General features: G+C 35.4%; 1 protein-coding gene across 1 annotated transcript; it reads left to right on the top strand.

Annotated features, from left to right (window-relative positions):
- Positions 1-4,069: 4,069 nt before the first annotated feature.
- On the top strand, positions 4,070-17,264 carry eva1ba (eva-1 homolog Ba (C. elegans)). Its single transcript, XM_058746169.1, has 4 exons — positions 4,070-5,128; positions 13,472-13,578; positions 15,675-15,767; positions 15,869-17,264. Exons 3-4 carry the CDS (start codon positions 15,701-15,703, stop codon positions 16,300-16,302), a joined length of 501 nt encoding a protein of 166 aa, XP_058602152.1. The 5' UTR covers positions 4,070-5,128; positions 13,472-13,578; positions 15,675-15,700; the 3' UTR covers positions 16,303-17,264.
- The last annotated feature ends 707 nt before the right edge of the window (positions 17,265-17,971 follow it).

Here is a 17,971-nt window from a genome sequence, read left to right on the forward strand (position 1 = left end):
TCAGGTCATGTGTTTTATCTCACTGCCAAAATTTTGCCTTTTAAAAACATCTTGGGGCAGTTTAATTTGCATTTAAGCTCTCTTAAGGGAACATTTGCCTTATCTAGCTGACAAATTATGTACTTTGTGTATATGTGGTTTGTGGTAAAGGATCACTTGCGAGTTGGTGTTGGTGTTACTTGTTATTTGATCAGTTCTGTCTTTGGCAATCAACATTTGAAAATGTTAAACAGCTTGACAAGTTGGTTAGGTTAATATCACTATTAATATTGCTCATTTGAACAAATGCTTAACTTTAACACAACTTTGGATTCTCAGAAAGACAGAAAGTTCAAAAGCATTTATTTGAAATTGAAATTTTGTATAACATTATGAATGCCTTTTCTGTTTTAATTTTTTTTTATTTAACTCACCCTTGCTAAATAAAAGCAATTAATTTACATAAAATACATTTTAAATATTTATTAAAAAAAATAGCATGATGTTGACGAGTTTTCCATATTAAAGAATCACTCACATTTTCCTCAAAACAATGTTCAAATATCTAGTTCCTAATTTTAGCACATTATTAAAACCTTGCTAATACTGCACAATGCACTACTCCTTCTTTCGACTAAACTCAAATTCTCAAGTATCAAATAAGAGAAATCATTTTCTGAAGGCCTTCATACTTTCATAATATCTCCACAATCAGAAGGAGGGAAACGAAGGAGGGTTGTGAAAGTATGTGAGATCTTTCAGAAGCAGTGGGTCTTGGCCCGTGTGTTTGGGGGGAGGGGGGGACTCAACGATGCTTGGCTGCTGGGGTGTTGAACTGTTTATGTAATCCAGCCAGCCATCACCCCTCCCAGGCTTTTAGTCCTGCTCACTCTGGTTTAAACCCTTCATCCCCCTTCTTTAGCACAAGGAAGAACACTGAGGCCTTGTACTGGTCCAGGCTTGGGGTTCCGGGCCCGGTGCCGACCATGGAAGGGACCACGTCAGTCTCCCCCGAGCCATTTCCTGCCCTAACCCTCCCATCTAATACCAAACAGACCTCATTCTGCTTGTGTTCCTCAACAGGACTGAGCCAACGGGTGTGCCAGAACCCTCCATGCTCTTTGCACTTATCAAAAACATCAGAAAACAGAGAAGGTCAGCGTGGAGTGTTAAACAGTCTCCATAGTTTCAGTCTCGCTGTAGCAGCATCGAATCTTTCACCTCATAGTTGTCGACGGAAATGAGTTGGTTCACTTTTGCTGTAGACAACATCTGCTTATGAATGGGTGGCAGTTTCTCACGGGGACCGTGGTGGGAAAAACTTATATATGTTTTTGTTTGTTTCATCCTTATATAAGAGGGTGGAGACTTTACCTGCAGGGAAATATGATCAGTCCTTAGAAATTAATAAGGTTAATTAGTAGGTAAAAAGTTCCTGGAATTCTCAGTCATGATATTGTTTAGCTGAAAATGAAATAAAACATTTTTATATTTTACATTTAGTGGCTCTAAAAATATAATGTGGTGTAACCACCAAGCAAAAAGTATTTTTAAACACCTTGAATTCAGATGAGTGTACACGATTTGAAAACATCTTAATCGTTTTCAAATAGTTTTAAAATATATATATTTTAAGATATTTTTATGAATTGCATGGCAATTCTAATTATTTCAATACATCAAATTAAAATATACTCATAAAAGGTTTGTTCAAGTCATTCTATGAGTCTGTAGATTTAGTAATTTTCATCTTTTTCTTGATTCAATAGAGCCGTGTTGAACTCCCTCCAGGAATCCTTGGCACATCATCTCAGCACAGGGTATTTTTTATGCAACAGAATTGGGCAATTTTCTGTCATACACACTTGCTCCTGTTGCAGCATCTGAAATAGCATACTTATTCTTCGCAGCTGCAATTATCTCAGTCAATTATCAGATTAGCGGTTGGCTGGAAAACTAGTAACTTCTCTACAGGAAACTGCTCTCAATTAAAGACCTAGTGTAAAAGGAGACTGTATAGTGGCAGAGTTCACTGGTGTATGGGACACTCTCACAGCTAACAAAATTTTGACTTTTATATTATTATATCATATACATTATATTGGGTGAAATTGGTTAAATTATTATTTTTTTTAAAGAAACTAATACTTTTAATTACATTTATAATCTGTTTTGAATAAATGCTGTCATTTTTAACTTTCTATTCATCAAAGAATCCTGAAAACTAAATGTTTTTTTTCCCACAAAAATATTATGCAGCACAAGTGTTTTTCAACATTGATAATAATAAGAAATGATTTTAAGTACAGAATGGGCATATTGGAATAATTTCTGAAGGATCATGTGACACTAAAGACAGGAGAAATGGCTGCTGAAAAAAATTGCTTTGCCATTATAGGAATAAATTACACAGAAATACATTCTAAAATATATGAAAATAGAAATTTTAAATTGTAATAACATTTCATAATATTACTGATTTTACTGTAGTTTTGATCCAATAAATGCTGCCTTGGTAAGTGTAAGAAATGTCTTTCAAAAACAAAATATTTTACCCCAATCTTTTGAAAAGTAGTGTATATAGATGCTATTTATACATGCATGAAGATATACAGTATGTACATAGATAAAGATATACAGATAGATCAAAAATCTTATTTTGCAAACAAAATAAATCTAAAATGACAGATAAATAAAAGTTCTTTTAAACAATCTTTTATAGATTTCCATTCCATATCTCAAGTGGGGTTAACTGAAGTATGACTTTCTTTTCATGCACGTTCATCTGATAACACACCTGGTGAGCTTTATCACCTCATTTCACCTCTGTTATGGTCTCAGCAGACAAGCACAATCTTGCCTGTGATATCCTCCTGTCTCCACCACCCATTACAGCAGATTTCTCACATGAACACATTTCTGCATCTTATGACAAATATGCTGGTGCAGATCGCCCCACTTGTTTGCTAAGCTTTGGATGTTCTTGTAATTCACTCCTTTGTGTAATAAGGGAGCGCTGGGTTTATGTAGGATACGGGTCCAACCTAGACAGCCTTTGCCCTCCCACTGGTCTGTCTCCGGTTTTGCTCCCCCATGCTCCCTACTGGCTTTGAAGAGCTGCTGCACGGCTGTAAATCAGCCCATGGGACAGGTGGATATCTGCCAGCTGTGTGGAGATCCAGGCAGGATGTCATAGGGAATGGAGAGCTCTGGTAAAGACCACTGGATCCTCTCAAAAAGTGGGAGGAGAGGTGAAAATTATTAAATTGGACAAACATCATTTATGTTGTCTATTACATCAACAGATGTGATGCAAATGTGTCTGGAAAGATAACAATAACAACTAGATTTATGAAGTTTTCTGAAGAAAATGGGAGTGGTGCTTATAGACAGTGTTGTAGTAAACGAGTCTGGCAAAACCAGACTCAGTCTCATGTCTGAATTCAAGACCATATTTTCTATAACCAGTCGATACCAGGTCTTTTGAGTCTGAGTTAAGGCCGAGTCCAAACACTCCTGAAAATATGGTCATTGATGTTTTTGTTTTTGCAAGATGTCTCTAGTCACCAAAGCTGCATTTGAACCAAAACAGCAAAAACTGTAATAATGTGAAATATTTTTACAAATAGTTTTTATTATATTCTAAAATGTAATTTATTCCTGTGATGGTAAATCTAGGATTATTGGCAGCTACGTTTTTAGTTATTGTCACTTCAGAAATCATATATGCTGATTTTTGAAACTGATTTTTTTTCAGGATTCTTTGATGAATAGAAAGTAAAAAACAAAACAAAACAGGATTTATTTTAAATTTAAATATTTTGTAACATTGCAAATGTCTTTAGTGTCACTTTTGATCATTTTAATGCTTCCTTGCTGAATAAAATCATTTATTAAAAAAAAAAAACTTACTGACCCCACAATTTTGAACGGTAGTATATATATATATATATATATATATATATATATATATATATATATATATATACATATACATACTACCGTTCAAAATTACTTTATATATGTTATAAACGTTATCTTGGGTGACATTTTCTTATTTAGTAGTTATTTGTTTATATGTCAGTTTGAGGGACATGGTCATTGCTCCTAGTCCAACTAGGAGCTTTTGAAACGGCTTTGAAGAAGCATTTTTATTTTATGGCGTTTGAATCTGATTTAGGAGAGATGTAATGTATGTTTTCTTTTTTAAGATGCTGTGTTTGTTATTGTATGTGTTTGGTTTTTCTGGAATGCATTGTACAGCACTTTGGGCTGCTCTGAAGGCAGTAGAAATGTGCTATAAGAAAATAAACTAAACCAAACTAAACCAACTAATGGCTTTTACTCACCTCAGATATGGCTAGTTTTGTGTACTACATAAAAACTAGCCTTTTATTAAAACAAAGTAACACACTAAGTTTAGATTTTGTTGTGTTATGTTAAGTGACAGGCATAACTAAAAAAATTAATAAAAGTGAGGCTGTCTATTTCAGTGTAGTTAACACATTTTTGATAGCTGCTTGAAATGTAGCTAACCAATTTTTCTAAACAGTAGATTCAGTGTAGTTCTGTACTGTGAACTGCTTTCAATTATGATTAGCATGTAGCTTGGCAAGCTACAGTTTCAGAGTAGCTTCCCCAAACTGAGGTAAACACTCCTTGTGCAGTCAGTGATTCTCTCAATGGTTCTTTCATTCTTCTGTTCTTCCATGTTTTATTCAGTGTGGAAAATCTTAGTTAATTGGTCTGGAGTTGGCTTTTCATGGCTGTTTCCTTAACAACAGGGGAAAGACCCCTTCTCCCTCCCTTTTTTTCTTTCCCAAACCCTGCCCATTTAAGGCTGTACCACTTTTTTCCCTTTTCCTCCCTCACTCTCTTTCCATGTCTTTCTCCCTTCTGCGTGTGAGGACTCTGTGACAGGTTTTCCTGCTGCTTGTAGCGAACGGCTGAAAGGGAGTGAACACGCGGCTGCTTGTAATACAAACTCAAGCCGAGTCGCATACGCTGCTGAGCAGTCATTGGACTGAACTGTGAAGACTCTTCAGTTTGGGCTGCAACGTATTGATGCCGTCAGTTCTGGACTAAACTTCCCAAGAAGTCTGATGAAGTGTGTGATGCTGCAGGAGAACAGTTTTGAGATTTCTATGAGGTAAGTTTCTTACCTTTCAGCAAACCTGTTGCACTGTATGAAAATTAATAAGATGTAAGAAATTGTTCTCTTAGTCTCTTAGAATAGTCCGTTTTTTTCTGAAAACATGTCTTGAATTAAGTTTATTTTTGTATTATCAATGTTCTTGTTTTGAGCATAAACTTCACTTTGTACGACTGTGTAAAACCAGAAAAAAATATTTTAAGAATATTACTTAAGCAATTTTGCTTTTACAGAAAGTGAGTAATTTTTTATGCTTTGATATTTTGTTTATATATATTTATTTCTGATTTATACAACTAAAATTCATTTTATTTTATTTTTTATTTTTTACATGAATATGATGGTGAGTGTTGTAAATATAGTGCTCCGGCACATGCCACATCTCTATGAATTTGTTGACTCATATGCTCATGAGTCATGTCCTGTAAGGTTATGATTTATGAATCCACCAATCAGAGATATCATCTGTGCAGATGGAAGTTATTTTAGATCATTTTGCACTGCATGAAGCATGTGTGTGTGTAAATGTTTTCCTATATGAGAGTTTGATCCAAGTTCTGGACAGAAGCATCCCTAATATAACTGAGTTGTGTTAGGGCCAGAGCTGCAGCTGTAAATTAGTTAATGTTTTATACTTATAAAAATAAACACCCAGGCTAATAGTGTGCTTATCTGCAGGAAGGTCAATAATAATGTAACGTGACCAGGTGGCAGAGTTGAGGGCTTCATGCATGACTGATATGTTTTGTCAACTAAAAGGGTTTTCCTGTACAAGAGCCAAGTGAGTAGTTAAAAGCCCCTGTGTTTGCATGCCACACCTTTTTAGTTATTAAAAATAAACCATTTAAATTTACCTTTGACATGAAAATCTATGCAAAGTCTCGCACCTTTGAGCAGCTGATTGTTAAAGTCTTTGTTTGTTTTGGCATGCAGTGTTAGTTTTGATTTATATCCTGATGGAGAGATGTGCAAAACTCGCAGCTGCTTTTTGTTTAGAGATGGCTGACTTGTGTTCAAATCCGTTCAACCCTGCTCTGGACATCTGCTTTCTTCCACAGACGCTCTCTACTGTTGATCAGTGAGCCACCCTATCTTCTTTAGTGCTGGTAGATAACATACTCTGTCGATTTATGGAAGGTCAGAGGTCAATCTCTAATCTAAATGCATTTGTAAATCCTGCTGTATCCACATTGTATCCACTACAGAAACCCACATATTCACAAAATATAGTGCTGACTAAGTAATCATCCTATGACTTTTGATATTATGTTAATATTATATACATATTATATTGCATTGCAAATCTTCTTAAATTTTGTGCAGTGAGCAGCTCAAAAGTAATACAATAGTTTTGTGTGAGACCAAAATGTATCAGATCAAACAAACCAAAATGTATCACTTACCACATTTATTATTATTATATTCACTTATGATATTCCCTTCCACTCTTAAATGAAATATGGCACCATTAGATGTGTTGAGATTTGATGCCAATGACATTTGGTCACAAGTATCAGTGGCATCGAGCGACACTGATGTGCATATTTACTCTCTGAATTTGACTCGGAGGTTCTGAAAATGACTACATTTTAATATATATGTTTAATTCTGCACACTCTCATTGGCTCTCAAATGACTGCTTTGAAGACAGGGAAGGGCTTCGCTATGCCTTATCTAAGTTTGTTTGATTCAGAGGAATATTTACACTGACACTCCTTTTGCTCTGAAGGTTTGAAAAGTTTAATGACTATGTCAGCCTGTGCTTTTAAACACCTCCCCAACATTCTTTCTCTCCCATCTCTGTTTTTATGAGCTTGTAGATTTTGAGTGATAGAATAAATCCCTAAATCCAACAATACACCAAACCCCAGATAATATAGCACAAAATCTCATCTGAGTGGTATGCGTTTGCTCAGTTAATGTCAAAATTTACAAATGCATTGAGAGTGCCAATTTTGTTTAATGGAGCAATATTAAAGTTAAAGGGAATTAGTAAATCCCTTGGAATGAGGTTAAACATAGGTGTGTTTACATTTATGCATTTAGCAGACACTTTTATCCAAAGCGACTTACATTGCATTCAAGTTACAGTTTTTACATTTTATCAGCTCTTGCTTTCCCTGGGAATCGAACCCATGATCTTGGCGTTGCTAGCGCCATGCTCTACTATTTGAGCTACAGGAAAGCTGTTTAAGTTAAACATCATTCATTCTTCTTTGCATACTGTTCTTTTTTCTGTTCTTTTGTATATATAAATCAAGTAAATAAAGCTTTATATATACATATATATTCAATTTATTAAAAGTATCTAAAATATATCAAGGTTTCCACAAGTGTTTTCAGCATTGCTATTAATAAATGTTTTTTAGCACAAGATCAGCCTGTAAGAATGATTTCTGAAGGAGCATGTGTCACTAAAGACTGGAGTAATGGCTGCTGAAAATTCAGCTTTTCAATAAATTAAAATTTTCAAATATATAAGCACAGAAAGCAGTTATTTTAAATTGTAATAATACTGTACAATATTACTGTTTTACTGTATTCATATATCAATTCAGCTTTTGACATAAGAGACTTTTTCCCAAAAAACAATATTTAAAAGTTTATAAAAGTTTACAAAGTGCTTTACAGAAAACATAAATAAAAAAACATTAATTTCTTAAAAAAGAGAGAGAAAAGTATGTAATTGAACTTAATTTAAAAAGAAGAAGAAGAAGAAGAAAAGTATCAGAAACCTGATCAGTGATTGGTTACTCCTAAATTCCTTAGCCAATCACAGCTGTCTTTGATTTGTTTACTCTCACAAACCTGAGTATTTGTGCTATGTTAATACTTTAATAAAGCTCTGTGGCCAGTATGGGGTTAACAATGCCCACCCATCCATGGGAAAGATGGACCACATGTTTTGTGTCGTACAGTAATCAGAGGGTCTGCATAATGGATCCAACATGTTTCTTGGGATCTGCAAAGGCCTCCAGGTTCAGATCGATCTGCAGATGAGATCATTGTGCTATTTGTGGAGCTTTAGAGCTGGGATCACCTGAGGGTTAGTTGTCCCATCACCCACAAACTCTCTGTGCTTTTTACACCGAACCCAAACAAGCAGGAATCAGACTGCAGATGCACGTGATTAATTAAATCCAAATAACTCTCGCTCTCATTTTCAAAATAGGTCTCCTTAGGGTTTTAAAACTAAAACAAGTCTTAATTGCTTTTATTTTGGGGTTTCAGTAATGAGTAGAGACTGTGTTGCGTTCTCATCCATTCCCACATTCCCATACAGAGTGTTTTGGCCCTGTTGACCCTAGAGGTGGATTGGAGCCAAAGATCAGGGTACATGAAACACGCATTATTAAAAGAAGTGTTTTTCTACTTTGCATTTGCATAGAAAACTATTGAGGCTCTTTGGCTCCTTTGAGACACACATCTGGTCCACATTAACACCCAAGAGCACAGCCTTCAGCCACACAACCCCCACTGACACCCCAGGCTGGCAAATACACCCTCTGTTATATTGGGATTATTGAATGGTACCAAACACCCAACATAAGAAGAAAGGCTTTTAACTTTTAGCAGCATTATCGAAGTTTTGAATTGCGTCCCAATTCATATACTGACACTATGCACTGAATGTATGTACAGGACTTTGTTGATGATAGGAAAGTACTTTGAAGTATGTATACAGTTTGTCTGTGTTGTAATGCCACTGCAATGACATAAAATTGCATCTTGTGTAAATATTAACATTAAGCTGACTTCATTAGCCTACTTAACCTTCATTATTACTTCACTTTTCAGTCCATTTGTTTAAAAACCATCAATTGTGTTCAACTGAACAGAGAACTTCACAAACGTTTTTATGCTGCTGGACATGTGATCTCAGAGCATGTCTGCCCACATGAGTGGACCCACTAAAATAATACAATTCATATGTTTATTTAATTTATTTATAGTAGTATATGTCTGGTCATGTGATCTCAACTTGTAAGATCCCATGAGGTGACCTGCATCAAAAAAAACAACATGGTTGAATTGGGGCATTGAAGGTCAATAGCAAAGACATTGGTTAATAAAATGGGGTTAAATACATAAAAGATATTTGTCTTATTTAAGATATTTAATTATTGCAGGTTTGTATAATATTCTGTGTTTGCATTTATTCATTTTGACGAATACCGAATCTGTTTTTGTGCAGGTGAGGTGAGTAAATACATGTTCATATTAAGTCTTTATACTTACAGTAAGCATCATGTTTACAGTAAGCATCATGTTCACACAGCACACACACAATGCCTCTGAACTCGTTCCTGATTTCTCTCAACTTGGCAACACGAGAGCTGTCAGTCAAGACATGGGACCAAAGTAACTGGTGTTACTTATTTGAAAAAGTAACTCAGATATTTCCTTCTACATTAAGAAGTAATGTGTTATTTTACTAGTTACTTAAAAAAGTAATCTGATTACGTAACTTGTAATGCGTTACCCCCAACACTGTCATTCAATATGCTGATTTGGTGCTCAAGAATAGTTTCTTATTATTATCCATGTTGAAACAGTTATGCTGCTTTTTGTGGAAATACTATTTTCAGGATTCTTTGATGAATAGAAAGTTCAAAAGAACATAATTTATTTGATGTATAGATCTTTTGTAACATTATAAATGTCACTACTTTAACTTTTGATCAATGCGTCCTTGTTAAATAGAAATAATTTCTTACATGAATAAATAAATAAATAAATCTTACTGACATCCAAACTTTTGAGCAGTAGTGGTTGTATAATATTAGGCTATTTATATGAGTCTTCATCTTAGGTGTGCATAATGTTTCAAATGTATTTATTAGAAAAATAACATTCCTTAATGGGGGAAAAGGCCTTTAAAGAGTGAGGTTTCTGCAGAGATTTGTGCATTTGAGGAAATTCAAGAAAGGAGCTTGTGTGGTGTTCGTTTAGTATCGTCTTTCTCGGCTGGCATGCGTCTTTAGGGTCAACTCCACGTTTGGTGCAGGGGTCAAGAATCTGATGGCAACCACATGTCTGACTTGGCTCCAAACGAAATATCCCCCCCAGTAAGAGCTACTGGCAGGAAACATAGTCCAAATGAGTTACACGGCTTAATCTGCTAGATTCTCTGTCAAGAGAAACAAGAAAGAAAGACACTCTACACTGTTTTGGAAATGTCACAGTGAGGTCCAGGCCTGTAAAGGAGCTCAAGATAATTCACATAGCAAATTATTTTACCATGCAAGCCTCCTGAGCAGTTTTACAGGCAACACAGCCAGTAGAAATGTGTTCAAGTTCACTAGTTGGACAGTTACCCTCACCTCTGAGGTTTTGGAACTTACATCGAGCTTCTAATTTTGATTTGTTGAGACAATTCTGGACATGGTTGGTGTTCAGGTAAATCTGCCTGATGGGAGAAAATGAGACCCGAGGAGCTTGGTGTTGGCTGAGAGATTGCACAGTCAGCACTTTTACAATGCTTTTGGACGGTTGTTTATGGAAAAACTCAAGATTATGAGGATGTTAGGATTGTAGCGTTCCGCCAAACGCAAAAGTGATGATAAAAGCAATGTTTCAAAGTTTCAAATGTGCTTTCAGGGACACATTCTACCCCCCTCACTCCTTTTTCCAACATAGCTGTTTATGGGATAAGAGGAAAACATTTTCTTTCTTCATTTTTGAAGTGAACTTTTCATCTTAAAAGGATATTTTAGGAGAACAGACACTAGTCTAGTCATGATAAAGTTGTTTTCTAATGAGGCTGACAGAATAAAATCGTCATTAAGAGTAGTTTGTATATTGAGATTACCTCCTCCAGCCTGTCCACAGTTTGGGAATAGTTTAGTGAGACAAAGAAACCCAATTATATTTAGATTGAAAGTTCTGTATCAGTCACCGAGCCCTTTGCCAAGAAGACCACAAGTGGTTCAACCACTGTGCCAGGAAATTCCAGTGGCTCAAAGAACATTTCTAGTATCAAAAATATCCATTTGCTTGTTTTGGCTGGTGTTGTGTCATATGAACGCGAAGGCTGTGCTGGCTGCTCGGGTTATGTTTTTCTTTTGATATTGGTGAATTCAATTATAGCCTTTAAAGTCATGGAGTAAATTCCGTTCATGCTTTGTGATGATATTTTTGAGTGCTTTACAATGAGGGAGTCGTTCGGTCAGGTTGTTTTTGACCGATGCGTCCCTCGGTGGTCAAGACTGAAACTTCTGTCTAACAATTAGCAGAAAAGGAAATCGCTCCAGAGGTCTTTGGGCTGTCACTTTGCCCCCCACAAATCATCACTTACACTCTTTATTTGGACAGACAACTTAATGAGAAAAACAGAGAAACAAATCAAGGGGTGCTGTCTTTAGGTATCTGCACTAGGTCTCAATTTTTCCTGTCAGATGGAGACTGATCCAGGGGAAGGAAATGCTATTGTGGTGTTCATATTGTGGAAAAGACAAGAATTATCACCAGATATGACAGTCTCTGGATTTCCTCTGCCTTTAAAAAGACGACGTTTCATTTAGAATGAGTATTTCTGGACTTTTCCCAGGCTTTGTGATATAGGCAGTGTTTGCTTTGGCATTCGCTTGTCTTTTCTTTATTAAATCAACTGTTCAGTGGAGTGCAAAAAATGAATACATGGTTGCTTTATCTGGAATTCCAGAGCATTTTTTTCCCTCTCTCAAAATTATATATGGAGGATCTGTGTGCTTTTCCAAAATGCATGGCAAGTTTCAACCTAAGAAATGGACGATATTTAATTTTACATGAATGAGAATTAATACACAGCAGAGTAAAGTCTATTCAATCTTGTGTTTCTTGCTGTCAGTCATTTAGCCAAAGCAATATATAAATATTTTTATAAAATATTTTTTATAATGTTGTAACTTTTCCACCACAGGAATAAATTACACTTTAAAATATAGAAAACAGCCATTTTAAATTGTAATAATATTTCACTTTTGAATGGTGGTGTACTTTATATTAATATACATTACTATAAAATATGAAAGTTTTTTCCAAGTTAAAATATTATTTAGTTAGACTCTAGGAACCTGACCGCATGGGGTTGCACCAACAAGATATATTTTTAAGGGTCAGGTAGAGGGAGCTCCTAACTGCACATTTAAACTTTGACCATGTGCCTATAGTTAGCTTAAACCAATAAATGATGTTTTCAGAGCCTTATTAATGTCCCCAGATGTCAGAACATACATTGGTATTTTATTTCCCCTTTGCTTTGTCAAGTTTAAATGCAACATCTGCTTTGGAGCAGAACATGAGGTCAGAGAAAGAAAACCGCTGATGTTGGAGTGACCGGATCGCATGAGGGCAGGAGGCCTGCAAATAATTTCCTCCTCAGGGGAAAAACAAAACAAACAAAACAACATGGCAGGTTAATAGGTGTTTAGATAGACTTTAAACATGTCTCCAGCTGCCATTTGATTCCACTTAGACATGACTGTACTGTGAGTGAAGAGTTAAACGGAGCTATAGGGTGAACATTTTACTGGAGATTATTACTTTACTAAGTTATTATTTCTACATTTTCTGGTGTTTTGTTTATTTTTTTGTAACTAAATTATTATAATTTTTATTGGTGCATCTGTGTTATGGACTTTCTGGATCAGCCACTGCAGTAATTCAGACAGGAACCCAAGAGGAACATGCATTTTGATCAAGCTTTCATCTGGGTCATTTCTGGGTTTGCATGTGGGTCAAAATTTGTAATGATCACTGGCTGTGGTGTCTATACACGTTACGAGTTTCCAACAGTCAGCTAGACCCAAATCGGCACTGCAAAGCGAAGGGGCTTTACTAAACCAACTCCGAAAGAAACCTCCTGCTTCTGCAATTTTTTCACACCATCTGCCTATGAAATATTTCAGAGCTCGGGCCAAATGTCTGGAAGCATAGCTTCATAACTGGCACAAACTGAATAATTTAGGCTAGAACTGTGTAACATATGAAGAAAGCTGACAAAAATGAACACATAGGCTAATATTGAAACATTTATTCGTGATGCTTCTGTTTAGCCGGTTCACGCTGTGATTTATTTTTCTAATTGAGTTCACTCCTGCTAAGTTTGAGAACGACTCATTTATCATGTAGTGGATTCCTAACTGGGATATGATCTATTGCATATTCATAGATGAAATGTGAATCTGTTTTAGGCTGTTAGATCTCAAGCTGACTTCCTGTGTGCACAGCGCAATCTGGAACCTTACATTTGTTTGCACTGCAGATGCCTCAGTGATTTTAGATGTGATGTGGTCTGACAAGGGTGTGCATCTCTCTGTGTGTGTGTGTGTGTGTGTGTTTGCTTTTGTCATTGTGTAGACGAAGACCCAAGATATTCTGAGGACACAAGGCCATAACCAGAGTGAGAAGCTTGATCCATCTAAAAAAAACAGTGCACCATGAGGAGGAACTGATTGCTTTATATGGTACGTCTCAATGCATTTATTTCTAGGCTACTTCTGTTTTGTTTCGTTTGGTTTTTGAGTTTTTTTTGGTGAAGGTATGCTTTTAAATTTTAGAAAATAACTTTTTATGATTTCATAATGATCACATTTGAATTGATGTTTTAGAACTGACTTTTTCTTTTATTAAATATTAAAGGAGGTACTTCAAAGATATTAGGATTTTCAGTGAAAAACAGTTAAACACAAAGCTATCATAAGATGGCAGAAGACTTGGAATATAGCAAATGAGTCATATTAACCATTTTTATGGTGCTTGAATGCCTCTGGGTACTATATTTTAGATTATGTTAACATTCAAACTAACATCTTTTATGTTCCAATTAAGAAAGTCATACAGATCTGTTTTTGGGTTAACTGTGCCTTTAAAAGTTCATTTTTGTAAGCCCAAATTGTAAATGCTGTGATACTGTGTAATTACGTAGACATTTAAGCCCATTTAAATCACTGAGTTTGTATACTTAAACAGTATGTGTACAGCAATGATGTCACAGACAGAGAACAATAGTGAGCAAGAAAAGCCAAAGTCAGCAGGAAGTTCTGTGTGACTGTAGTGGATGGGATAGAAAAGAGGAGTGGGGGACACAGGAAGTGTGGTAAGATCCGGCAGGCGCACATGACCCCAGTTCTCCTTGATTTCTGTGGCGCCTGCAACGCGTTGTGGATTGAGATGAGAACCAGGCGCAGAACTGTCATAGGGAGGATATGTTTGTTTGGGATTATAAATATAACCTCAAACTGTCGCCCTCATACTGTATGCGAGGGTGTGGCTTTATTTGTTGGTCCTTGGAAATATGAATCTTCCTTGGGAGTTCCCCCCAGTTTGGACGGAAAAGAGTCAGAGAGGAAATACACTACAGAAGCAAACAAAGCAGGAAAGGAAAAGGCTGGAGATGTATTTGAATGGACGTCATTAGGGAAGAGTATTGTATCATGTCCTTTATTCAGATACAAAAGAATCTGGCTGCACACCATTAGGTGGAGGTTTGTAAGGGAAATGGGCCCCACTAGCTCTTGGCAATACTGACCTTTCAACCTCACAACAGGAGCTCGCAGGGATGGGTTGTAGACTTCAGGATGTTTTTACTGAATAGTTATATATAGTGTGTCTATGCTGTGCTTCACAGTGCCAGAGAATTTGAGAAGAAAAGCTTTGTGATTGGTTAAAATGCTCAGTTTTACTAGTCTGTTACTTTTACTTTTGAAACACAGAAGCCTTTGGCCTAGTTTTTGTTTGGCCTGAAATTCTATTTATTTATTTATTTGTTTGTTTTAATTTTTAAATTTTTTTTAATTTTAAAATGTAGAATTTAGAATTTATTTAAAAACCTACCTGCAATTTTATAATCTACATATTTACAGCTAATTTCAGCTCTAAAAATGTTGCCTTTAAAAACAAAACTTGTTTTTGATTTAAAAAAAAAAAAAAAACCCTGAAAGAATCTATAAAAAAGCACAACCTTTGGCCTTGTTTTTGTTTGGGCTGAAATTCTTGCATTTATTTATTAATTTATTTGAATTTTTGATTATTTTCTTAAATTTTGAATGTATTCTTTATTTGAAAACTTACTAAATTTTATTTTACAGCTAATTTCACCTTGAAAATTTTTGAATAAAAAATCTGCTAATTTAATTTTTTTAATTTTAAAATTTTAAATTTTAAATGTATTCTTTATTTGAAAACTTAATCTTATTTTATAATCTAAACATTTACAGCCAGTTTCACCTCTAAACATTTTGCCTTTAAAACAAAACTGTAAGAATCTATTAAAAAAATATGAGTCTATTACAAAAGTTTAAATCTTGTTAATTGCCTCTTTTTTTGTGATTTTCTAGCTTCATACAGCAAACTAAATTAATCAGTTCATAAAAACAATAAAATAAAAATACTGATTACAAAAATATGAATTTTGCAGTGTTTTAGGACAGTCAGAAGCCACCCAGAACACATTAGCAATGCCCTAAAAACCACTTAGCAGTCACACTTAAGCATGTGCTAAAAACAAGCACCAATGACCTTTATCAACAGTATTTAATTAATTTATTTTTTTATCCTGTAGGTTAGAAAACACAGGACAAAGCCAGGATGAATGTAAAAAGGAAGGAGATGGATTTCTTGAGCAACACTATTGCTGCTTATGCTCACATTAAAGGTCAGTGATTTTTCCATGTTTAACTTGCAACTCAGGTTAAAAGAACAGCAAACTCATATGTTCCAGTGACTAAACCAGACTCGTTTTCCCCATCTATCCAGCCAATCCAGAGAGTTTTGGCCTTTACTTTGTCATCGGCGTCTGTTTTGGCCTGGTGCTCACTCTCTGCCTCCTGGTCATCCGGATTTCCTGCAAGCCTCGGGCCACTACGGCGCCCCCCACGCCAGAGAAAAAACAGCTGAAAGACTATAGTGAGGAGGAGGAGGAAGACGAGGAGAGCGATGAGGAGGAGGAGGAAGATGCAGGAGGCCTGGACTCCTCCATCCGGCACAGCACCACGGAGATCCCCATGAGCAACCATCTCATCACGCCGGACGGGACACTGAGCAGGAATGTGTTCACCTCAGCCGAGGAGCTGGAGCGGGCACAGCGATTGGAGGAAAGGGAGAGGATCATCAGGGAAATCTGGAGAAACGGACAGCCGGACATCCTGGGAACAGGGACGGGCACTATTGGAAGAGTGCACTACTACTAACACTCCTGGGCATTTCACTGGCTGAGTGCAGTACTTTGAAAGACTGTTAATGGACAGCATTTGCAAATTTTTTTATATATACTGATGTTATTGTAATCCTACAGACCACGGGTACAGCTGTTCTGTATGCAACATTTGGACTGGGCAAGTTGCTATCAGTCCCCAAGTCATGGTGCTTATTGAAAAGTCATTTTAAAGCACAATTTTAGACTTTGACGTCTGAATTGATGTTTAAAAAGTATTTGTATATTGTAGGTGATTATTAGAAGCTCACTGAAAGCAAATGCACTTTTGCACCATGCCATTTGTGTATAGATCTTTTACTTGATATTTTTGTACTCTTTTTTTAAGTCCTCTATGTCAAATCATGCAGTAACTCAAGCTACATGGCAATATACACAGCTGTTCAAAAGTTTGGGATTTTTTTTTACATTTTTTTTTTTTTAAGAATTTAAAGAAATGAAGACTTTTATTCTGCAAGGATGTGTTAAATTAATAAAAAGTTTTCCATTTTGAATATGCTGCTCTTTTTTAACTTTTATCAAAGAATCCTCAAAAAAGTATCACAAGTTCCAATAAAATAAGTAAATATTAAGCAGCACATCTGTTTACAACATTGATAATAAATCAGAATGATTTCTGAAGGATCATGTGACACTGAAGACTGGAGTAATGGATGATGGAAATTCAGCTTTGCATCACAGGAATAAATGATATTTTAAAGTATAATAAAATAGAAAACTTGTTTTAAATTGTAATAATGTTTCACAATATTACTGTTTTTTTTATTTTTGATCAAATAAATACAGCCTTGATGAGCAAAAGGATACTTCTTTAAAAAACATTACAAATCTTGCTGATCCCAAACTTTTGAACAGAAATGACCAGAACAGAAATTAAAATTCGATGCAAATGAGAGAATTATTTTAATGATTTGTCTAAATAAATTTTAAAAAGCTAAATTCAATTGTTTTAATGCTACAATGTGAAACAGGCGTCACAATATTAAAATTTATGATACGAAACGAAGAGTTGGATTATGGTAAAATGTAAAATGAAAAAATTAGCATACACAATGAAAAATCCAATATCACCCATATTGATACATTTTAAAAAGTCTAATATCAACTAATAATTGATATTGTACCAATATATAGTGCATTCCTAAATAAAGCATCCTGCTCAACATGGTTCCTGCTAACATGAGTCCCAAGTAACATGTTTATTATACCAATCAGCAGATTCAAACAATCAAGGGTTGATCATCTATGATTGGCACCCTCAGAGCCATCAGAACATATCAGTAACAAATACCAAATTACATATTTGCACACCTGATTAGTCAGATCTTTGTGTATTTTACAATAAATTTCATGGTTGTTTTGGCTATGCCATCAGTCATTTACAATAATCATTTTATGGCATAAAAAAAAAATGTATGGGCATCTTGTTTGTCATGTTTAAGTTAAATATTTGCTCATCAAAGTGATGTTATTGTATCGTTTTATTTCTAGTTAAAATTTCCTTCTGGCCATGGAATGTGGAATGATATGAATAGATAATGGCAAGATGTGTGTGTTTGATTTAAATATTATTGAGCTTTACATTCATTGAAAATGCTGAAACCCAAACAATTAGACCAAAGCGTACAATAAAAAAAGTGTTTGAC

This window comes from Onychostoma macrolepis, chromosome 16 (assembly GCF_012432095.1).
Source record: "Onychostoma macrolepis isolate SWU-2019 chromosome 16, ASM1243209v1, whole genome shotgun sequence".
In the NCBI taxonomy this organism is placed as follows: domain Eukaryota; kingdom Metazoa; phylum Chordata; class Actinopteri; order Cypriniformes; family Cyprinidae; genus Onychostoma; species Onychostoma macrolepis.

Excerpts from the sequence above, each read along its gene's own strand:
- eva1ba (XM_058746169.1), top strand. The coding sequence starts at position 15,701 with ATGAATGTAAAAAGGAAGGAGATGGATTTCTTGAGCAACACTATTGCT. Across the intron at positions 15,768-15,868 it reads TGCTTATGCTCACATTAAAG|CCAATCCAGAGAGTTTTGGC; the intron begins GTCAGTGATTTT and ends CCATCTATCCAG.